Source organism: Rutidosis leptorrhynchoides, chromosome 9 (assembly GCF_046630445.1).
Source record: "Rutidosis leptorrhynchoides isolate AG116_Rl617_1_P2 chromosome 9, CSIRO_AGI_Rlap_v1, whole genome shotgun sequence".
In the NCBI taxonomy this organism is placed as follows: Eukaryota; Viridiplantae; Streptophyta; class Magnoliopsida; order Asterales; family Asteraceae; genus Rutidosis; species Rutidosis leptorrhynchoides.
The window spans coordinates 315,433,310-315,456,936 of NC_092341.1; the positions used below are offsets into that span (position 1 = coordinate 315,433,310).

The 23,627-nt window shown below is 34.8% G+C and overlaps 1 protein-coding gene across 1 annotated transcript; it reads right to left on the reverse strand.

Moving 5' to 3' along the window:
- Positions 1-6,221: 6,221 nt before the first annotated feature.
- LOC139869003 (uncharacterized) lies at positions 6,222-10,671 on the reverse strand. The gene is made up of 6 exons (XM_071857339.1): positions 10,567-10,671; positions 10,081-10,496; positions 9,541-10,038; positions 9,405-9,459; positions 8,844-9,290; positions 6,222-6,341 (listed from the first exon to the last, which is right to left on the reverse strand). Exons 1-6 carry the CDS (start codon positions 10,669-10,671, stop codon positions 6,222-6,224), a joined length of 1,641 nt encoding a protein of 546 aa, XP_071713440.1.
- Positions 10,672-23,627: the final 12,956 nt, after the last annotated feature.

Below are 23,627 nucleotides of genomic sequence, written 5' to 3' on the forward strand. Positions count from 1 at the left end.
ACTTCATCTTCAACTTCCATTGGATTATCTATGTAATGTTTAACTCTGTGACCATTAACTTTAAATTCAATCCCATTTGAATTTATTAACTCTATTGTTTCGTATGGGAAAACTCTTTTGATTATGAATGGTCCAGACCATCTTGATTTCAATTTTCCAGGAAATAGCTTGAATCGTGAATTGAAAAGAAGAACTCTGTCTCCTTCTTTAAATTCTTTTGAACTTCTGATTCTTTTATCATGCCAGTTCTTCGTTCTTTCTTTATAGATTAACGAATTTTCGTATGCTTGATGTGTTAATTCTTCTAATTCGTTTAGTTGACTTAACCGTAGACGTCCAGCTTCATGTAAATCAAGATTACATATCTTCAAAGCCCAAAATGCTTTGTACTCAATTTCTACTGGAAGATGACATGCTTTTCCGTAAACGAGTTTAAAAGGTGTGGTTCCAATTAGAGTTTTGTAGGCTGTTCTAAAAGCCCACAGTGCATCCTCCAATTTCATAAACCATTCCTTCGGATTTGATCCTACGGTTTTCTCTAGAATACGTTTTAAAGCTCGGTTGGTATTTTCAACTTGTCCACTTGTTTGTGGATGATAAGCGGTTGAGATTTTATGAGTTACTCCATATCTTTTGAGAACTTTCTCAAGTTTATTGTTACAAAAATGAGTACCCCGATCACTTATTAAAGCTTTCGGTGTTCCGAACCTTGCAAAAAGACGTTTTAAGAAGTTGACTACAACTCGTGCATCGTTAGTTGGGAGAGCTTGTGCTTCCGCCCATTTAGATACATAATCATTGGCAACGAGAATGTAGAGATTATTATGAGATTTTGAAAATGGACCCATAAAGTCAATACCCCAAATGTCAAATACTTCACATACTTGAATGACATTTTGTGGCATTTCATCACGTTAACTTATTTTTTCGGCCCTTTGACAAGCATCGCAGGATTTACAAAGAAGGTGTGCGTCTTTGAAAATTGTAGGCCAATAGAATCCAGCATCGTAAACTTTTCTTGCTGTAAGTTGAGGCCCATAATGCCCTCATGTTGGTCCTGTGTGACAATGGTTTAAGATTTGACTGGCTTCATCCCCGAATATACATCGGCGTATTATTCCATCGGGACAACTTTTGAATAAATGTGGATCTTCCCAAAAATAGTGTTTTATATCACTAAAGAATTTCTTTCATTTTTGGTACGACAATCCTTTTTCAAGGAATCCACATACTAAGTAATTCTCATAGTCTGCAAACCATGGAATTTCATTATAATCTATCTTCAATAGATATTCATCAGGAAAGTTATCTTGTGTGGTCAATTCAATTAGAACTTCTAATTCAGGATTTTCAAGACTAGAAAGATGATCAGCTGCGAGATTTGCTGCTCCCTTTTTGTCTCGGATTTCAATATTGAACTCTTGTAAGAGTAAGATCCAATGGATTAATCGTGGTTTAGCATCTTGTTTTGAAAATAGGTATCTAAGAGCAGAATGGTCGGTATAGACCACCGTTTTAGCTAGAAAGAGATATGAACGAACTTTGTCAAAAGCAAAGACAATAGCAAGAAGTTCTTTTTCAGAAGTTGTGTAATTCGTTTGTGCTCCTTGTAACGTCTTACTAGTGTAATAAATAGGTTGAAATCGTTTTTCAATCATTTGTCCTAAAACGGCTCCCATTGTAAAATCACTTGCATCACACGTGAGTTCAAACGGTAGATTCCAATTTGGAGTTATCATGATCGGCGCATTAGTGAGTTTTTCTTTAAGAATATTAAAAGATTTGATGCATTCATTTGAAAAGATGAATGGAGCATCCTTTTCTAGGAGTTTATTCATAGGAGTGACAATTTTAGAAAAATCTTTTATGAAACGTCGGTAAAAATCGGCATGCCCTAGAAAACTCCTAACTCCTCTAACATTGGTGGGATGTGGAAGTTTAACAATTACATCTACTTTAGCTCTATCCACTTCAATTCCTTCCTTTGAAATTTTTTGACCAAGAACGATGCCTTCTCTAACCATGAAATGGCATTTCTCCTAATTAAGAACTAGATTTGACTGTTCGCATCTAATAAGCATTCGTTCAAGATTAACTAGACATGTTTCAAAAGTATCACCGAAGACTGAAAAGTCATCCATGAAAACTTCCATGCATTCTTCTATCATGTCATGAAAAATCGTCATCATGCACCTTTAAAAGGTTGCAGGGGCGTTGCAAAGTCCAAATGGCATGCGTTTGTAAGCAAAAGTACCATAAGGGCACGTGAACGTGGTTTTTTCTTGGTCCTCGGGTGCTATTGGAATTTGAAAGTATCCGGAAAAACCATCAAGAAAACAATAGTAACTATTTTCGGCTAATCTTTCCAACATTTGATCAATGAAAGGTAAGGGAAAGTGATCTTTTCTGGTGGCGTCATTTAATTTTCTATAATCAATACAAACACGCCATCCTGTTACAGTCCTAGTAGGAATAAGCTCATTTTTTCACTTGTGATGAAAGTCATGCCACCCTTCTTAGGTACGCATTGAACTGGGCTTACCCATGGACTATCAGAGATTGGATAAATTAAACCTGCATCTAGCAGTTTAATAATTTCTTTCTTAACAACATCTTACATATTAGGATTTAGTCTTCGTTGGCATTGCACATACGTTTTATGACCTTCTTCCAGAAGGATTTTATGTGTGCAATACGAAGGACTTATGACTTTAATGTCATGAATTTTCCATGCAATAGCTGGTTTATGAGCTTTTAGCACAGAAATGAGTTGAGATTTTTCATTTTTAGTAAGAGAAGACGATATTATTACTGGTAATTCAGATTCACCATGTAAATAAGCGTATTCCAAATGGTTTGGAAGTGGCTTTAACTCTAATGTCGGTGGTTCTTCTATCGATGATTTGTATCGATATCTGTCTTCTTCTTTTAGCATTTGAATTTCTTCTGTTGTTGGTTCATATCCATTAGCCATAAGTGTAGCTAACATTTCAGATTCATCAATTGGTTCAGTTCCTTCTCCTAAAGAACATTCTCCTGTTCCTTGTAATTCTGGAAATTCTTCTAACAATTCTGCATGTGAATCTATAGTTTGAATATAATAACATGTATCATCTGCAGATTGCGGTTGTTGCATGGCTCTATCAACAGAAAAGGTAACACTCTCATCCTCTATACTTAGGGTCAATTTCTTACCGAACACGTCTATTATTGCTTTAGCCGTGTTTAAGAATGGTCTTCCTAATATGAGAGGAACTCGAGAATCTTCTTCCATGTCCAGAATAACAAAATCTACTGGAAATACTAAAGTACCAACTTTAACTAGCATGTTCTCTATTATCCCTCTAGGATATTTTATTGATCGATCGGCTAGTTGTATGCTTATTCGTGTTGGTTTCAATTCTCAAAGGTCTAGTTTAGCGTATAGTGAATACGGCATTAGATTTATACTAGCACCTAAGTCTGCCAATGGTTCTATTGAACTAAGACTACCCAGAAAACATGGAATTGTGAAACTTTCCGGATCTGATAATTTTTCTGGTATCTTATTCAACAGTACTGCAGAACAATTAGCATTCATAGTAACAGCCGAGAGTTCTTCCATTTTCTTTCTATTTGTGATTAGATCTTTCAGAAATTTAGCATATCTAGGCATTCCTGAAATCACATCAATGAAAGGAAGATTTAAATTTATTTGTTAAACATATCCAAGAATTTGGATTGCTCGGCTTCAAGTCTTTCTTTTCTCATTTTACTCGGGTAAGGAAGTGGTGGTTGATATGGTTTAACATAAGGTTTAGCCTTAACTGAGTTATCTTCATTAACCTTTTCAACTACTGGTTCTGTTTCCTTATCTTGCTCAGATTGTGGTTCTTGTGGAGTAGGAATAGCGTCATCAGAAATTAAAGGTATTTCAGGTGATTTAAGTGTAATACCACTTCTTGTGGTAATGGCTTAAGCTGTTTCATTCCGGGGGTTAGCATTTGTATCGCTAGGTAGACTTCCCGGTTTTCTTTCACCTATCAACCTTGCTAGGTTGCTTACTTCTTGTTCCAGATTTTGAATAGAAGCTTGTTGATTTCTAAATGCTTGAGCATTTTGTTCATTCGTTTGTTTCTGAGATGTAAAAAACTGCGTTTGAGATTCAACTAGCTTTGACATCATATCTTCAAAATTTGGCTTTTTATCATCGGTTTGTGGTGATTTATTTTGAAAAATAGGTCTTTGCTGATTGTAAGGATTGTTGGATACTTGTTGATTGCTAGGACCTTGTTGGTTGTTGTATGGAATATTTTAGTTATAATTCTGATTTTGATTGTAGATTGGTCTTGGCGGTTGATAATTATTCTGATAATTATTTCCAGGCCTTTGGTTCATGTATGAAACATTCTCTCTTTGTTCCATTGTTTGTTCAATACTGAGATAATCTTTTGTCAAATGTGGTCCTCCACACTGCTCACAACTAATTCGTATTGAGTGAATATCTTTAGTCATCTTTTTCATTCGTCTCTCGACAGCATCTATCTTTGCGGAAATGGAATCAAAGTCATGGCTAGAATCGGCTCTAGCCGCTTTAGATGATCTAACGATATCTTTATTTGGTGCCACTCATGTGAGTGGGAAGCAGTGTTATCAATAATTTTGTAAGCTTCAGTTGCGGTTTTCTTCATAATAGAACCACCAGCTTCTATATCGATGTCTTTTCGTGTAGTGATGTCGCATCCTTGGTAGAATATTTGTACTATTTGATAAGTGTCTAAACCATGTTGCGGACATCCTCTCAATAACTTTCCAAATCTTGTCCATGCTTCATATAGAGTTTCATTTGGCTTTTGCGTGAACGTAACAATTTCTCCTTGAAGTCTCACGGCTTTAGATGCCGGAAAGAATTGTTTAAGAAATTTTTCAACTAAAACATCCCATGTATCAATCGCCCCTTCAGGTAACGATTCTAACCAATCTTTGGCTTCTCCCTTTAAAGTCCAGGGAAATAACATGAGATATATCTGTTCATCCTCCACTTCTCAGATTTTGAATAGAGTACAGATCCTATTAAAGGTTCAAAGATGTTCGTTTGGATCTTCCTTCGGCGCACCACTAAATTGGCATTGATTAGTTACCATGTGTAGGATTTGTCCTTTGATTTCATAATCTGGCGCATTAATGTCTGGTTGAGTAATGGAATGACCTTGGCCAGTGCGTTTAGCTCTCATTCGGTCTTCCATACTCAGAGGTTCCAGATTTTCCATGATTGAGTTTGTTGAATCTGAATCGCTAGAAGATTCTGACTTAATGGTTTCATCCTCGACAATTTCTGGATGAGTGATTTATGGTTCAGGAGGAATGATTAGTGGTTCAAGATCTCTGAATTCCTAGAATATCCTCCGGGTTCTCAATTGTGAAGTCGGTTTCAAAAAATGGATTATCGGAAATTTGAATTGGAGTACTTGGTCGACTGGATGACGATTCTAAAGAAAAATCAACGGTGACAATGTTGGCTAGATGTCTTGATCGAGTTACAGGTGGTGAACGTATAAAAGGTGGTGAACGTTTTGCTCGGTGCATTCACTGAATATCCTATTAGTTATAAAAATAAAAATTATATAAGTTATCAAATTAATAGACTTTTCTAATTTTGTCCACGTTTCGAACAGCCAATAGATGCAGCAGGTAGCCAGGACCCTTTAAATTGGAAGCCCACAACTCGCCACTAACAAATCCAACTATTACTACGAACCAGAAAATTTGGATGTCTGTCAATTTAACCGCTTAAAATAATTTTTCGTTTTGAAATTTTAGAGAAGAAATAGAAAAAATTCTAAGTCCTAAAAACTAAAGCGTAGAAATGAAAAAGAAAAAGCGTGTCGAAAAATAAGAGGTCGAAAAATAATCGTCGAAAAACCAAATAAACTTACAAATTAAAGTTTTACGTCTAAAGCTTAGCGTCTACAAACTTACAACTAAAAGTTGCGACTAAAGTCTAAAAATCTAAAGGTAATAAAACTTAAATTAAAAACACTTTTTAATTTTATAGACAAAATCTTAAATATATATATATATATATATATATATATATATATATATATATATATATATATATATATATATATATATATATATATATATATATATATATATTTTATTATTATTATTATTTTTTTTAAATTTGGAATTGCAAGTTCAAAACCGAAATTGCGTGTGTAAAATCCGAAATTGCATGTTCAAGACTGAAATTGCGTGTTCAAAAACTGAAATTGCGTGTTCAAAAACTGAAATTGCTTGTTGAAAATCTGAAATTGCGTGTTCAGAACCGAAATTGCGTGTATAAAATCCGAAATTGCCTGTTAAAAATATGAAATTGCGTGTTTAAAACTGGAATTGCATGTTTAAAATCTGAAATTGCATGTGTAAAATCGGAAATTGCGTGTTAAAAATATGAAATTGCGTGTTTAAAATCTAAAATTGCATGTTTAAAATCTGAAATTGCCTGTTGAAAAAATAAAATTGCGTGTTTAAAACTGGAATTGCATGTTTAAAATCTGAAATTGCATGTGTAAAATCTGAAATTGCCTGTTGAAATCCGAAATTGCATGTGTAAATTCTGAAATTGCAGTTTCAAACTGGTTTGGCCTAAATACTATAAAAATTTTTTATTATTTTTTTTAATATTTTAAAAAAAAAATTTATCTTTTTTTTACGAAATTAATATTTTTTTTTAAAAAAAAATTTTTAAATTATTTTTTTACATTTTAATTTAAAAAAAATTTTAAATATTTTTTTAAAAAAATTTTTGTATTGTATTATATTTTTTATATTTAAAAAAAAATGAGATTTTCTTTTTAAATAACCACGAGTCCCCGGCAGCGGCGCCAAAAATACTTGATGTTAAAGCAAAGGGGTACGTAAAAGATTATATTTTTACTATGAAATACTACGAAATATGATACAAGTTTTATTAATTTACGGATGTGAAATACCTAAACCTTGCTACAACACTATAGGCAGTGTACCTAATCGTAGAGTAGTGTAGTTTTTAGTAAGTCCGGTTCGTTCCACAGGGAGCTGGTGATTAGGTACTATATTTTTTTACAACTATATTTATAATAAATATATATAATTATATATAGTAATATTATTATTATAAAAAAGGGGGGTTTACCTCTTAATGACCGGTTTGTCGATTTTAAAACTTTAGTCGCAGTTAAAACCTCATGTAAAATATTAAAAATAAAAATAACTTACTTTAAAGCGTAAAGTAAATAACGATAATTAAAAGTGCGATAATAAAAATGACGGTAAATAAAATTGCGATAATTAAAAAGTACGATAATTAAAAATGCAATAAATAAAATGACAGTAAATAAAAGTGCGATGAAATATGAAATAAAGGAATTATGCTTATTTAAACTTGCATAATCATGATGTTTGACGTGTTAATTTTAATTTATTACCATGGGTTAATTGTCCTTTGTACTGGATTATTCGATATGTCCATACAGTTTTGTCCATAATAGTTCATCAGTCATAAATATAAAGTGCGAGGATCTTCCTCAAATTATCCTTATACCCGAAGTCAAATATTCCAACTAATTGGGGACTTAAACTGTAATAAGGTTTTAATACTTTATTATCAATTACACCAAGTGTCCTTGCATGTAATCCACCCCTGTTTTAATGAGTCCATTGACTATTAATCCATTCCCGTGTCCGGTCAAATGAACGATTATTAGTACTTATAAATATCCCGCCCATCGTATCCGATCGAGTGTATATGGTTATTTATAATTACGTCCAATTGTAAATCTTTATATTAAATTAACGAACTATCATTCAATTAAACAAATATAAAGCCCATTAATAGCCCATAGTCCAATTTCCACAAGTGTCGGTCTTTTGTCCAAACCCCAATTATGGTCCAAAGCCCAATTACCTCGTCTTTAATATTTTAGCCCAACATCATGATTACTTCAATTTAAATAAGCATAATAATAACTTAGCTACGAGACATTAATTTAAAAAGGTTGAACATAACTTACAATGATTAATAATAGCGTAGCGTTACACGGACATAATTTCTACTTATACACTTACAACATTCGCTAACATACCCTTATTATTATTAATCTTAAATTAAAATTAAAATTATAAATTTATATATATATATATATATATATATATATATATATATATATATATATATATATATATATATATATATATATATATATCGTGAGAGAGAGATTGAAAAGGTGTGTCTTCTTTCATTACTCCGTGAATTGAATTTATAGGCAAATGATGTTACTATAGCAAGGTTCAATTTGATTCAATTTGATGTAGCCATTTTGATAATGGCAAATCAACGGAGTATTATAATTTAATATTATTATTATTATTATATTATTATTATTATGAATTATATATATATATATATATATATATATATATATATATATATATTATATTCTTGTGCATAGTTGACTTGTAATTTTAGCTCCGTTGAGTTGTACTTTGATACTCGGTTTATGTCTCGGTTCCGGATTTTCGAACGCCTTTTCGTACGCTTAGATATCTTGTACTTTGCGTTTCGCGGCTTGTACTCTTGTAATTTTTAGACGTTTCTCATCAATAAATTGAACCACTTGAATTATATCTTGTACATTTGAGCTTTTTGGTCATTTGCGACTTCAAATCGTCGTTTTCTTCTTTTGTCTTCGCACTTATTTATTTAAACGAATTTTACATAAAAATAGAACAATTGCAACTAAAAGCTTTACATATTGGAAGGATATTGCGCCTAAATATATGTTCATTTGGAGAACTATCAGCATTAAATTAACGCTTGCCCCTAAATCGGCTAGTGCATCGTACACTACCGAGTCACCCAATAAACAATGGATGATAAAGCTACCCGGGTCTCCCAATTTTGGAGGCATCTTTTGCTTTTGCAAAATGGCCGAACATGCCTCATTGAGGAACGTGGCTGACACCTCTTGGTACTTACCTTTCGACGAGATCAGGTCCTTTAGAAACTTCCCATAATTGGGCATCCCTTTTATCACTTCTGCCAGCGGCATGTTCACACTGATTTGATTGATCATATCCAAGAACCTCTGATATTGAGTTGCTAGCTTGTCTTTTTTCAAGGATTTAGGATATGGAACTGGCGCTTTGTATACCTTCAATGGCGGTGCTTTAGTCATGATCTTCGGTGGATCATCTTTCTTTTGCTCTTGAACTTTTGGTTCATCAACTTTAAGCTCATCCTTCTTAGACTCCTCATTAGTAGGTACCTACAAAACATTAGGAGAAACAACAGGAGAAACGACATAATGAGACTTCGGTGTCTCCTCGTTAATAACTAAACCACTTCGGGTGGTTATGGCATTCACGTGCTCATTTCTAACCGTTCCTTTGTTGTTCGGATTAGACTGCGTGTTAGATGGGAGAGTACCCGGTGGTCTCTCCGATAAAGACTGAGCAATACGACCCACATCTCATTCCAAGTTCTGAATCGAGGCCTGCTGACTTCTAACTTGTTACTTTGTCGATTCACCATCCTGTCTCAAAGCAGTACTACTCTCATCAGTTTTCATAATAAAACCCCTTAGCAATTCTTCCAACGGAGGCATCTTATTTTCTGGCTGTTGAACTGGTTGCATTGTTTGCTGAAAATTTCTAGGCGGTGCTTGCTGACTTCTATTATTAAACACAGGCGGCCTGTATGGATATACCTTCTGATTACCCTGATAAACCCGATTACCATTTTGATAATTAGTACCACTCGTATTACCCGCTTGGTTGAAAAACTGTCTTCCACCCGAAAATTCACTAAGAGCAAAATCACCCTTTTTAACATAACCGAGATAATTAGCATGTTCCTCCATTGACGCTTGATCACAATCTTTCGTAAGATGTAGTCCTTGACATAACTCACAACCAACCTTTATCGCATGCATTTCTTTAGTTATCGACTTCATCTGTCTTTTAAAAGTTACAAGTTGAGCTTTAACTGAAGCAAGCTCATCACTAGTTTCGGTACTAGCAACATGAGAAGAGCGAGAAACATCCATCTCTTGATGCCAATCATATGAATGCGTAGCAGTTTCGGAGATGATTTCATAAGCTTCATCCAGAGTCTTTTTCATCAAAGAACTACCTGCAGCAATATCAATCTCTTTCCTCGTCGGCACATTAACACCCTTATAAAATATCTGGACCTTATTAAAGTTGTTCAACCCGTGTTGAGGACAATTGTGTAATATTTTACCGAATCGTGTCCATGCGTCATAAAGTGTCTCATGTGGCTTATGAACAAAGTGATTAATGTCACTTTGCAATTTAGCAGCCTTCGAAGCTGGAAAGAAACGCTGCAGAAATTTATCCTCCATTGTAGTCCAACTATCAATCTCACCTTCGGGAAATGATTCTAACCAATCCTTGGCGTCATCTTTCAAAGACCAAGAAAAAACCCTTAAATAGATAACTGTATCTGCAACCTAGGCAATCTTGAACAAATTACAAATGCTTTTTAAGTTCCGAAGATGCTCGAATGCATCCTCCTTTGACCTCAAAATCCGTATTGACTGTCGGTTGCCTAATGGCATGCTCATTACCAGCCCTTGTGGCTTTCATCATTGCTTCCATAGTCTGACCTTCTCCTCCTTCAGCCATGTTAACTTCTTCCTTAATATACTCAAAATCTGGAATATATAAAGGTAACTCGACGAAACCTTCGGCGATTTCTTATTCTTCTTTAACTTTGCTGCGCGTATAGTAACCTCTAGACGGTTCCAGAGTTATTTGTACCTAACCTGCAATCACACCGCAACAAAACCCAACGCGTAAAACTGAAAAATAAAAATGAGGGAAAAGTAACGTTTGCAAGAATTGCTCCTCACAAAAGGATCGAATAACTAAAAGCTCGTAAGTTTCCGATTGAACACCGCTCCCCGGCAGCGGCGCCAAAAAGTTGATGTGTGTTTTATACTCTAAAAATAACTAGTAAATATCACTCAATAATTATCACACAATACAAGCAACTAGTCCCGATCGTGCAGTAATTTATAAGTAAAATTGACTAGTTCGTCCACAGAGAGCAGTCTTATCAGAAACTTTAACTTGTAATTATTCTAGTAAAATTAAGGTTGTTTTCTTTAGAGTTTAAACGCGTAATAAAATTGAATTAAAATCAATAAAGACAAAGGTATCCACTTAGATTCAATTCCCTCGGAACAGGATTGCTGTTACGTTCATTTCAAACAATTGTATTGGTGGTAACACTATGATTATCTCTTGATTCTCACAGATTATCGACTAAATCATTAGCCCAACTCTCGTTGATCCTAATTCTCTAATCTAGTTACCAATGTATTAATCAATATATCAATTTGACTTGAATTGCTTAAGTCTCCCTAACAATTCCACAATTACTAAGTTCTATCAAAGTTTAATTACTAATTAATCAATTATACCAGTCTCCCGTATATAATCAACCAAAGGCCTAAGCTATTCACGTTCAATAACCTAGTAAAGATCACCACTTATTCAACTCTCGTTGACTAGTTAATAATCCGCGCAACTTCAACTAATGATAAATCACAATAACAGTCGTTCTTAGCTAAACAATACATGAAATAATAAGATCCAATTGTTCAAATCATGAAGATAGCAATCTTTCACCTTAGTTCAATCATCTAAGTAGATAAAACTAATTTAGCTACTCATAATAAAATAAAGAACACAAGAACATGCAAAATAAATCACTGAATCCATTAACATAATTAAGAATAAAAGTGATAGCAAGATTAAAATAACCACAATTGTTGTTGTGTTGCAAAGATAATGAAAAACTTAGTGAAAGACTTAGAAATTCGTACCCTAGTGGCTGGAACGATAAAAATTGTAAATAATAAACTGGTTACCCTAAAAAGGGTTAAAAATGCATATTTATACTACTACCAAAAACTGAGTCGGCTGCTAAATCTCGCGACCGCATTAGAGGAATCGCGGTTGCGAGCCTTCATCAAAATCGCGGCCGCATCACACAAATCGCGACCGCGAGGTTACCTTGTTCCTGCCTTCCGAAGTTCTGTTAACGTACTACGAACGCGAGATTTTTATCACGAGCAAAGCCCAACCTCGCGACCGCATTTAATGGAATCACGGCCGCGAGATGCATGCATTCGACGAGTATTTTTTCTGTTTTAATTCTTCACTTGGCACTCCGCTTCAGCTCACGATTTCTTCTTCAAAATAGCAGAACTTTTAACCAAATAACTTCCAAAACCATATAACTCTTCAAACCATTTCATAAGAACGTTTTAACTCAAACATTAACATTTCCTTCACCATTTCCTCAATTATTAACCAAAACTCAATAGAAACTAACCGATATTGCGAGTAAAAATATGTATAAATGGAGCAATATCAGTTGGTTACAAAGAAGTATCCTCATCCCTACAAACTTCAATGGCTTAACCAAGGCAATGAGGTAAAGGTCACACGCCAAGTTACTGTTCCATTTTCTATTGGTAGTGTTTATCAAGATGAGATTACTTGTGATGTTATTCCTATGGATGCTTGTCATTTTCTGCTTAGTAGACCTAGGTTGTTTGATAAGTATGTCTATCACAATGGATATCAAAATACTTACTCACTGTATGTTAATGCTAAAAAGATCGCCCTCACTTCTTTAAAGCCTAGTGAAATACCTAGAGCTGATCCTACTGCTAAGAATGATAAAACTTTTTTTATGACTCAAGCTGAAGTTGATACTGAGTTAAAGGGTGGTACTGGTGCTTACTAGTTGCTGCTGGTTGAAAGCGATGAGTTAAACCAGCATAATGAAGTACCAGCTCGGGTAAAACCATTGCTATTCGAATTTGCTGATGTGTTCCCAAATGAATTACCTGTTGGTTTACCACCAATTAGGGGTATCGAACATCAAATTGATCTTGTACGTGGATCTATTCTTCCTAACAAAGCAGCTTATCGATGTTCTCCTCATGAAGCAAGAGAACTAGAAAAGTAAGTTAATGAGCTAGTTGCAAAGGGGTATGTTAGAACCAGCATGAGTCCTTTTTCAGTACCAGCTTTGCTGGTTCCAAATAAAGATAGTTCCATGAGAATGTGTGTAGACAGCAGATGAAATGTCCCGTTCTTATTGATTAAAAACGTTCCATATTAATTGATTTCGTTGCGAGGTTTTGACCTCTATATGAGACGTTTTTCAAAGACTGCATTCATTTTTAAAACAAACCATAACCTTTATTTCATAAATAAAGGTTTAAAAAGCTTTACGTAGATTATCAAATAATGATAATCTAAAATATCATGTTTACACACGACCATTACATAATGTTTTACAATACAAATATGTTACATCGAAATCAGTTTCTTGAATGCAGTTTTTACACAATATCATACAAACTTGGACTCCAAATCTTGTCCTTATTTTAGTATGCAACAGCGGAAGCTCTTAGTATTCACCTGAGAATAAACATGCTTTAAACGTCAACAAAAATGTTGGTGAGTTATAGGTTTAACCTATATATATCAAATCGTAACAATAGACCACAAGATTTCATATTTCAATACACATCCCATACATAGAGATAAAAATCATTCATATGGTGAACACCTGGTAACCGACATTAACAAGATGCATATATAAGAATATCCCCATCATTCCAGGACACCCTTCGGATATGATATAAATTTCGAAGTACTAAAGCATCCGGTACTTTGGAAGGGGTTTGTTAGGCCCGATAGATCTATCTTTAGGATTCGCGTCAATTAGGGTGTCTGTTCCCTAATTCTTATATTACCAGACTTAATAAAAAGGGGCATATTCGATTTCGATAATTCAACCATAGAATGTAGTTTCACGTACCTGTGTCTATTTTGTAAATCATTTATAAAACCTGCATGTATTCTCATCCCAAAAATATTAGATTTTAAAAGTGGGACTATAACTCACTTTCACAGATTTTTACTTCGTCGGGAAGTAAGACTTGGCCACTGGTTGATTCACGAACCTATAACAATATATACATATATATCAAAGTATGTTAAAAATATATTTACAATACTTTTAATATATTTTGAAGTTTTAAGTTTATTAAGTCAGCTGTCCTCGTTAGTAACCTACAACTAGTTGTCTATAGTTAGATGTATAGAAATAAATCGATAAATATTATCTTGAATCAATCCACGACCCAGTGTATACGTATCTCAGTATTGATCACAACTCAAACTATATATATTTTGGAATCAACCTCAACCCTGTATAGCTAACTCCAACATTCACATATAGAGTGTCTATGGTTGTTCCGAAATATATATAGATGTGTCGACATGATAGGTCGAAACATTGTATACGTGTCTATGGTATCTCAAGATTACATAATATACAATACAAGTTGATTAAGTTATGGTTGGAATAGATTTGTTACCAATTTTCACGTAGCTAAAATGAGAAAAATTATCCAATCTTGTTTTACCCATAACTTCTTCATTTTAAATCCGTTTTGAGTGAATCAAATTGCTATGGTTTCATATTGAACTCTATTTTATGAATCAAAATAGAAAAAGTATAGGTTTATAGTCAGAAAAATAAGTTACAAGTCATTTTTTGTAAAGGTAGTCATTTCAGTTGAAAGAACGACGTCTAGATGACCATTTTAGAAAACATACTTCCACTTTGAGTTTAACCATAATTTTTGGATATAGCTTCATGTTCATAATAAAAATCATTTTCCCAGAAAAACAACTTTTAAATCAAAGTTTATCATAGTTTTTAATTAACTAACCCAAAACAGTCCGCGGTGTTACTACGACGGCGTAAATACGATTTTACGGTGTTTTTCGTGTTTCCAGGTTTTAAATCATTAAGTTAGCATATCATATAGAAGAACATGTGTTTAGTTGATTTTAAAAGTCAAGTTAGAAGGATTAACTTTTATTTGCGAACAAGTTTAGAATTAACTAAACTATGTTCTAGTGATTACAAGTTTAAACATTCGAATAAGATAGCTTTATATGTATGAATCGAATGATGTTATGAACATCATTACTACCTCAAGTTCCTTGGATAAACCTACTAGAAATGAGAAAAATAGATCTAGCTTCAAAGGATCCTTGGATGGCTTGAAAGTTCTTGAAGCAGAATCATGACACGAAAACAATTTCAAGTAAGATTTCCACTCGAAATAAGATTGTTATAGTTATAGAAATTGAATTAAAGTTTGAATATGATTATTACCTTGTATTAGAAAGATAACCTACTGTAAGTAACAAAGGTTTCTTGATCTTGGATGATTACTTGGAATGGATTTAGAAAACTTGGAAGTAAACTTGCAATCTTGGAAGTATTCTTGATTTTATGAAACTAGAACTTTTGGAATTTATGAAGAACACTTAGAACTTGACGATAGAACTTGAGAGAGATCAATTATATGAAGAAAATTGAAGAATGAAAGTGTTTGTAGGTGTTTTTGGTCGTTGGTGTATGGATTAGATATAAAGGATATGTAATTTTGTTTTCATGTAAATAAGTCATGAATGATTACTCATATTTTTGTAATTTTATGAGATATTTCATGCTAGTTGCCAAATGATGGTTCCCACATGTGTTAGATGACTCACATGGGCTGCTAAGAGCTGATCATTGGAGTGTATATACCAATAGTACATACATCTAAAAGTTGTGTATTGTACGAGTACGAATACGGGTGCATACGAGTAGAATTGTTGATGAAACTGAATGAGGATGTAATTGTAAGCATTTTTGTTAAGTAGAAGTATTTTGATAAGTGTTTTGAAGTCTTTCAAAAGTGTATGAATACATATTAAAACACTACATGTATATACATTTTAACTGAGTCGTTAAGTCATCGTTAGTCGTTACATGTAAATGTTGTATTGAAACCTTTAGGTTAACGATCTTGTTGAATTTGTTAACCCATTGTTTATTATAACAAATGAGATGTTAAATTGTTATATTATCATGATATTATGATATATAATATATCTTAGTATGATGTATATACAGTTAAATGTCGTTACAACGATAATCGTTACATATATGTCTCGTTTCGAAATCATTAAGTTAGTAGTCTTATTTTTACATATGTATTTCATTGTTAATACACTTAATAATATATTTACTTATCATTTAACATAATTAACCAAGTGTATCAATATCTTAATATGATTCATATGTACCTAGTAAGACGTTGTTATAACGATAATCGTTATATATATCGTTTTCGAGTTTCTTAAATTAATAGTCTAATTTTTATGTATATAACTCATTGTTAAAATACCTAATGAGATACATACTTATAATAAAATCATGTTAACTATATATATAACCATATATATGTCATCGTATAGTTTTTACAAGTTTTAACGTTCGTGAATCACCGGTCAACTTGGGTGGTCAATTGTCTATATGAAACCTATTTCAATTAATCAAGTCTTAACAAGTTTGATTGCTTAACATGTTAGAAACACTTAATCATGTAAATAACAATTTCATTTAATATATATATAAACATGGAAAAGTTCGGGTCACTACAGTACCTACCCGTTAAATAAATTTCGTCCCGTAATTTTAAGCAGTTGGAGGTGTTGACGTATCTTCTGGAAATAAATGCGGGTATTTCTTCTTCATCTAATCTTCACGCTCCCAGGTGAACTCGGGTCCTCTACGAGCATTCCATCGAACCTTAACAATCGGTATCTTGTTTTGTTTAAGTCTCTTAACCTCACGATCCATTATTTTGACGGGTTCTTCAATGAATTGAAGTTTTTCATTGATTTGGATTTCATCCAACGAAATAGTGAGATCTTCTTTAGCAAAACATTTCTTCAAATTTGAGATGTGGAAAGTGTTATGTACAGCCGCGAGTTGTTGAGGTAGCTCCAGTTGGTAAGCTACTGGTCCGACACGATCTATAATCTTGAATGGTCCAATGTACCTTGGATTTAGTTTCCCCCGTTTACCAAATCGAACAACGCCTTTCCAAGGTGAAACCTTAAGCATGACCATTTCTCCAATTTCAAACTCTATATCTTTTCTTTTACTGTCCGCGTAGCTCTTTTGTCGACTCTGGGCGGTTTTCAATCTTTGTTGAATTTGGATGATTTTCTCGGTAGTTTCTTGTATTATCTCCGGACCCGTAATCTGTATATCCCCCACTTCACTCTAACAAATCGGAGACCTGCACTTTCTACCATAAAGTGCTTCAAACGGCGTCATCTCAATGCTTGAATGGTAGCTGTTGTTGTAGGAAAATTCTGCTAACGGTAGATGTCGATCCCAACTGTTTCCGAAATCAATAACACAAGCTCGTAGCATGTCTTCAAGCATTTGTATCGTCCTTTTGCTCTGCCCATCAGTTTGTGGATGATAGGCAGTACTCATGTCTAGACGAGTTCCCAATGCTTGCTGTAATGTCTGCCAGAATCTTGAAATAAATCTGCCATCCCTATCAGAGATAATAGAGATTGGTATTCCATGTCTGGAGACGACTTCCTTCAAATACAGTCGTGCTAACTTCTCCATCTTGTCATCTTCTCTTATTGGCAGGAAGTGTGCTGACTTGGTGAGACGATCAACTATTACCCAAATAGTATCATAACCACTTGCAGTCCTTGGCAATTTAGTAATGAAATCCATGGTAATGTTTTCCCATTTCCATTTCGGAATTTCAGGTTGTTGTAGTAGACCTGATGGTTTCTAATGTTCAGCTTTGACCTTAGAACACGTCCAACATTCTCCTACATATTTAGTAATATCGGCTTTCATACCTGGCCACCAAAAATGTTTCTTAAGATCCTTTTACATCTTCTTCGTTCCAGGATGTATTGAGTATCTGGTTTTATGAGCTTCTCTAAGTATCATTTCTCTCATATCTCCAAATTTTGGTACCCAAATTCTTTCAGCCCTATACCGGGTTCCGTCTTCCCGAATATTAAGATGCTTCTCCGATCCTTTGGGTATTTCATCCTTTAAATTTCCCTCTTTTAAAACTCCATGTTGCGCCTCCTTTATTTGAGTAGTAAGGTTATTGTGAATCATTATATTCATAGATTTTACTCGAACGGGTTCTCTGTCCTTCCTGCTCAAGGCATCGGCTACCACATTTGCCTTCCCCGAGTGTTAACGAATCTCAAAGTCATAATCATTCAACAATTCAATCCACCTACGCTGCCTCATATTCAGTTGTTTCTGATTAAATATGTGTTGAAGACTTTTGTGGTCGGTATATATAATACTTTTGACCCCATATAAGTAGTGCCTCCAAGTCTTTAATGCAAAAACAACTGCGCCTAATTCCAAATCATGCGTCGTATAATTTTGCTCGTGAATCTTCAATTGTCTAGACGCATAAGCAATCACCTTCGTCCGTTGCATTAATACACAACCAAGACCTTGCTTTGATGCATCACAATAAATCACAAAATCATCATTCCCTTCAGGCAATGACAATATAGGTGCCGTAGTTAGCTTTTTCTTCAATAATTGAAACACCTTCTCTTGTTCATCCTTCCATTCAAATTTCTTCCCTTTATGCGTTAATGAAGTCAAGGGTTTTGCTATTTTGGAGAAATCTTGGATGAATCTTCTGTAGTAACCAGCCAATCCTAAAAATTGACGTATATGCTTCGGAGTTTTTGGGGTTTCCCACTTTTCAATGGTTTCAATCTTTTCCGGGTCCACCTGGATACCTTCTTTGTTCACTATGTGACCGAGGAATTGAACTTCTTCCAACCAAAATGCACACTTTGAAAACTTAGCGTACAGTTTTTCTTTCCTCAATACTTCTAGCACTTTTCTCAAATGTTCTTCGTGCTCTTGATCATTCTTTGAGTAAATAAGTATGTCATCGATGAAAAAAATGACAAACTTGTCAAGATATGGCCCACACACTCGGTTCATAAGGTCCATGAACACAGCTGGTGCGTTAGTCAATCCAAACGGCATAACCATAAACTCGTAATGACCATAACGCGTCCTAAAAGCAGTTTTTGGAATATCATCCTCCTTTACTCGCATTTGATGATATCCAGAATGTAAATCGATCTTCGAATAAACCGACGAGCCTTGTAGTTGATCAAATAAGTCGTCAATTCTCGGCAGTGGATAACGGTTTTTGATGGTAAGTTTGTTCAACTCTCTGTAGTCAATACACAACCTAAATGTACCATCCTTCTTCTTGACAAACAAAATAGGAGCTCCCCATGGTGATGTGCTTGGTCGAATGAAACCACGTTCTAATAGTTCTTGCAGTTGGTTTTGCAGTTCTTTCATCTTGCTGGGTGCGAGTCTATAAGGAGCACGAGCTATTGGTGCAGCTCCTGGTACAAGATCTATTTGAAATTCAACAGATCGATGTGGAGGTAGTCCCGGTAATTCTTTCGGAAATACATAGGGAAATTCGTTTGCGACGGGAACATCATTGATGCTCTTTTCTTCAGTTTGTACTTTCTCGACGTGTGCTAGAACAGCATATCAACCTTTTCTTATTAGTTTTTGTGCCTTCAAATTACTAATAAGATGTAGCTTCATGTTGCCCTTTTCTCCGTACACCATTAAGGGTTCTCCTTCTCGTACAATGCGAATTACATTTTTATAACATACGATCTCTGCTTTCACCTTCTTCAGCCAGTCCATGCCAACTATTACATCAAAACTCCCTAACTCTACTGGTATCAAATCAATCTTAAATATTTCGCTACCCAGTTTAATTTCTCGATTCCGGCATATATTATCTGCTGAAATTAATTTACCGTTTGCTAATTCGAGTAAAAATTTACAATCCAATGGCGTCAATGGACAACTTAATTTAGCACAAAAATCTCTACTCATATAGCTTCTATCCGCACCCGAATCAAATAAAACGTAAGCAGATTTATTGTCAATAAGAAACGTACCCGTAACAAGCTCCGGGTCTTCCTGTGCCTCTGCCGCATTAATATTGAAAACTCTTCCGCGGCCTTGTCCATTCGTGTTCTCCTGGTTCGGGCAATTTCTAATAATGTGGCCCGATTTTCCACATTTATAACAAACTACATTGGCATAACTTGCTCCGACACTACTTGCTCCGCCATTACTCGTTCCGACACCATTTGTTTCTTTCGTTCTGTTAACCCCTGGTCCGTAGACCTCACACTTCGCCGCGCTATGACCATTTCTTTTACACTTGTTGCAAAATTTGGTGCAGAACCCCGAGTGATACTTTTCACACCTTTGGCATAGCTGCTTCTGATTGTTGTTGTTGTTGCGGTTGTTATTGTTGTTGGGATGATTGTTGTAGTTGTTGTTGTTGTTGTTGTTGCTGTTGCTGTTGTTGTTGTTGTTGTTGGGCCGTTTGTTGTAGTTGCGATTGATGTTGCGATTGTTGGGATAATTGTTGCGATTATTATTGTAATTGTTGTTGTTGTTGTATTGGTGATTCTTATCACCGTTTTCCTCCTACTTTCTTTTGACTTGCTTCACATTGGCCTCTTCAGCAGTCTGTTCTTTAATTCTTTCTTCAATCTGGTTCACTAGTTTGTGAGCCATTCTACATGCCTATTGTATGGAGGCGGGCTCGTGTGAACTTATATCTTCTTGGATTCTTTCCGGTAATCCTTTCACAAACGCGTCGATCTTCTCTTCCTCATCTTCGAACGCTCCCGGACACAATAGGCACAATTCTGTGAATCGTCTTTCGTACGTGGTAATATCAAATCCTTGGGTTCGTAACCCTCTAAGTTCTGTCTTGAGCTTATTGACCTGGGTTCTGGGACGGTACTTCTCGTTCATCAAGTGCTTGAATGCTGACCACGGTAGTGCGTAAGCATCATCTTATCCCACTTGCTCTAGATAGGTATTCCACCATGTTAACGCAGAACCTGTGAAGGTATGCGTAGCGTACTTCACTTTGTCCTCTTCAGTACACTTACTTATGGCAAACACCGATTTGACCTTCTCGGTCCACCGTTTCAATCCGATCGGTCCTTCGGTTCCATCAAATTCCAAAGGTTTGCAGGCAGTGAATTCATTGTAGGTGCATCCTACACGATTTCCTGTACTGCTAGATCCAAGGTTATTGTTGGTATGTAGCGCAGCCTGTACTGCGGCTATGTTTGAAGCTAGAAAAGTACGGAATTCCTCTTCATTCATATTCACGGTGTGTCGAGTAGTCGGTGCCATTTCCTTCAAAATAGTCAAATGGAACAAGTTAATCATACAGAATATTAAGAGTAGTTAATAGTATTTCGTAGCATAATATGAACTCATTTATAAAAGCTTTTTCTTCATATTAGCGTTTTATAAGTTTAAATTCGGGTAGTACCTACCCGTTAAGTTCATACTTAGTAGCTAATATACAATTCAACTACTACAATTCTATATGAAAAACTGATTATAATAATATTTCGCGTTCAAACTTTTATACAATATTTTACAAACTTACAATACCGCTTATTTTACATAAAGCATGAAATATAGCACACAATAACTTTGATACAAGATAGTTGTGAAGATAATTCTAGCTAGTACATAAGTCGTTCAGCAAAGGTAATAAAGACACGTAATTCATATGTCCAGAAACAAGTCATGCATTCTGGTTTTACTAGGACTACTTCCCATCCTTGGTCTTGTGGAACATAACCGTTATGGTCGTTGATAAGACAGCGTGTTGTAACGTCGTCAAAGGGACGAGGGTTACGTAATGACCAACAGTCTCGTAATAACCTAAAAACCTCATTTCTTACCCCAATTACCGACTCCGTCACTTGTGGGAACGTTTTGTTTAATAGTTGTAGCCCGATGTTCTTTTTCTCACTTTGGTGAGAAGCGAACATTACTAACCCGTAAGCATAGCATGCTTCTTTATGTTGCATGTTAGCCGCTTTTTCTAAATCATGAAGTCCTATATTCGGATACATTGAGTCAAAATAATTTCTTAACCCGTTGCGTAAAATAGCATTTGGGTTCCCCGCAATATATGCGTCAAAGTAAACACATCGTAACTTATGGGTTTCCCAATGTGATATCCCCCATCTTTCAAACGAAAGTCTCTTATAAACCAAGACATTCTTGGAACGTTCTTCGAATGTCTTACAAACTGATTTCGCCGTAAATAGTTGTGCCGAAGAATTCTGACCGACTCTAGACAAGTTTTCATCAATCATGTCTCCGGGTAGGTCTCTTAAAATATTGGGTTGTCTATCCATTTTGTGTTTTTATACTGTAAAATAGACAACAGTTAGATTCATAAAAAAAAATACTTATTAATACAAGCAATTTTTACATATATCATAAAGCATAAGCACACTATATTACATATATTACACCACACGAATACAACTATCTTATTCCGACTCGCTCGTTTCTTCTTCTTCTTCAGTTTTGGTTCGTTTTGCCAAGTTTCTAGGGATATATGATGTTCCCCTAATACGAGCTGTCATTTTCCACAACGGTTTAGAAAAACCTGGTGGTTTAGAGGTTCCCGGGTCATTGTTACAACTTAAGGGCTTCGGGGGTTGACGATACATATAAAGTTCATCGGGGTTGGAATTAGATTTCTCTATTTTTATGCCCTTTCCCTTATTATTTTATTTTGCCTTTTTAAATTCAGTTGGGGCAATTTCTATAACATCATCGGAATTCTCATCGGAATCCGATTCATCGGAGAATTGGTAATCCTCTCAATATTTTGCTTCCTTGGCGGAAACACCATTGACCATAATTAACCTTGGTCGGTTGGTTGAGGATTTTCTTTTACTTAACCGTTTTATTATTTCCCCCACCGGTTCTATTTCCTCCTCCGGTTCCTCCTCTTCCGGTTCTGATTCTTCTTCCGGTTCTGATTCTTCTTCCGGTTCTTCTTCGGGAACTTGTGAATCAGTCCAATATATATTCGACTCTTCGTTATTATTAGGTGAGTCAATGGGATTTGTGCTAGAGGTAGACATCTATCACACAATATCAAACATGTTAAGAGATTAATATATCACATAATATATACATGTTAATAATATATAGTTTCCAACAAAATGTTAAGCAATCATTTTTAAAGAAAACACGGTCGAAGTCCAGACTCACTAATACATCCTAACAAACTCGATAAGACATACTAATGCAAATTTTCTGGTTCTCTAAGACAACGCTCTGATACCAACTGAAATGTCCCGTTCTTATTGATTAAAAACGTTCCATATTAATTGATTTCGTTGCGAGGTTTTGACCTCTATATGAGACGTTTTTCAAAGACTGCATTCATTTTTAAAACAAACCATAACCTTTATTTCATAAATAAATGTTTAAAAAGCTTTACGTAGATTATCAAATAATGATAATCTAAAATTTCCTGTTTACACACGACCATTACATAATGGTTTACAATACAAATATGTTACATCAAAATCAGTTTCTTGAATGCAGTTTTTACACAATATCATACAAACTTGGACTCCAAATCTTGTCCTTATTTTAGTATGCAACAGCGAAAGCTCTTAGTATTCACCTGAGAATAAACATGCTTTAAACGTCAACAAAAATGTTGGTGAGTTATAGGTTTAACCTATATATATAAAATCGTAACAATAGACCACAAGATTTCATATTTCAA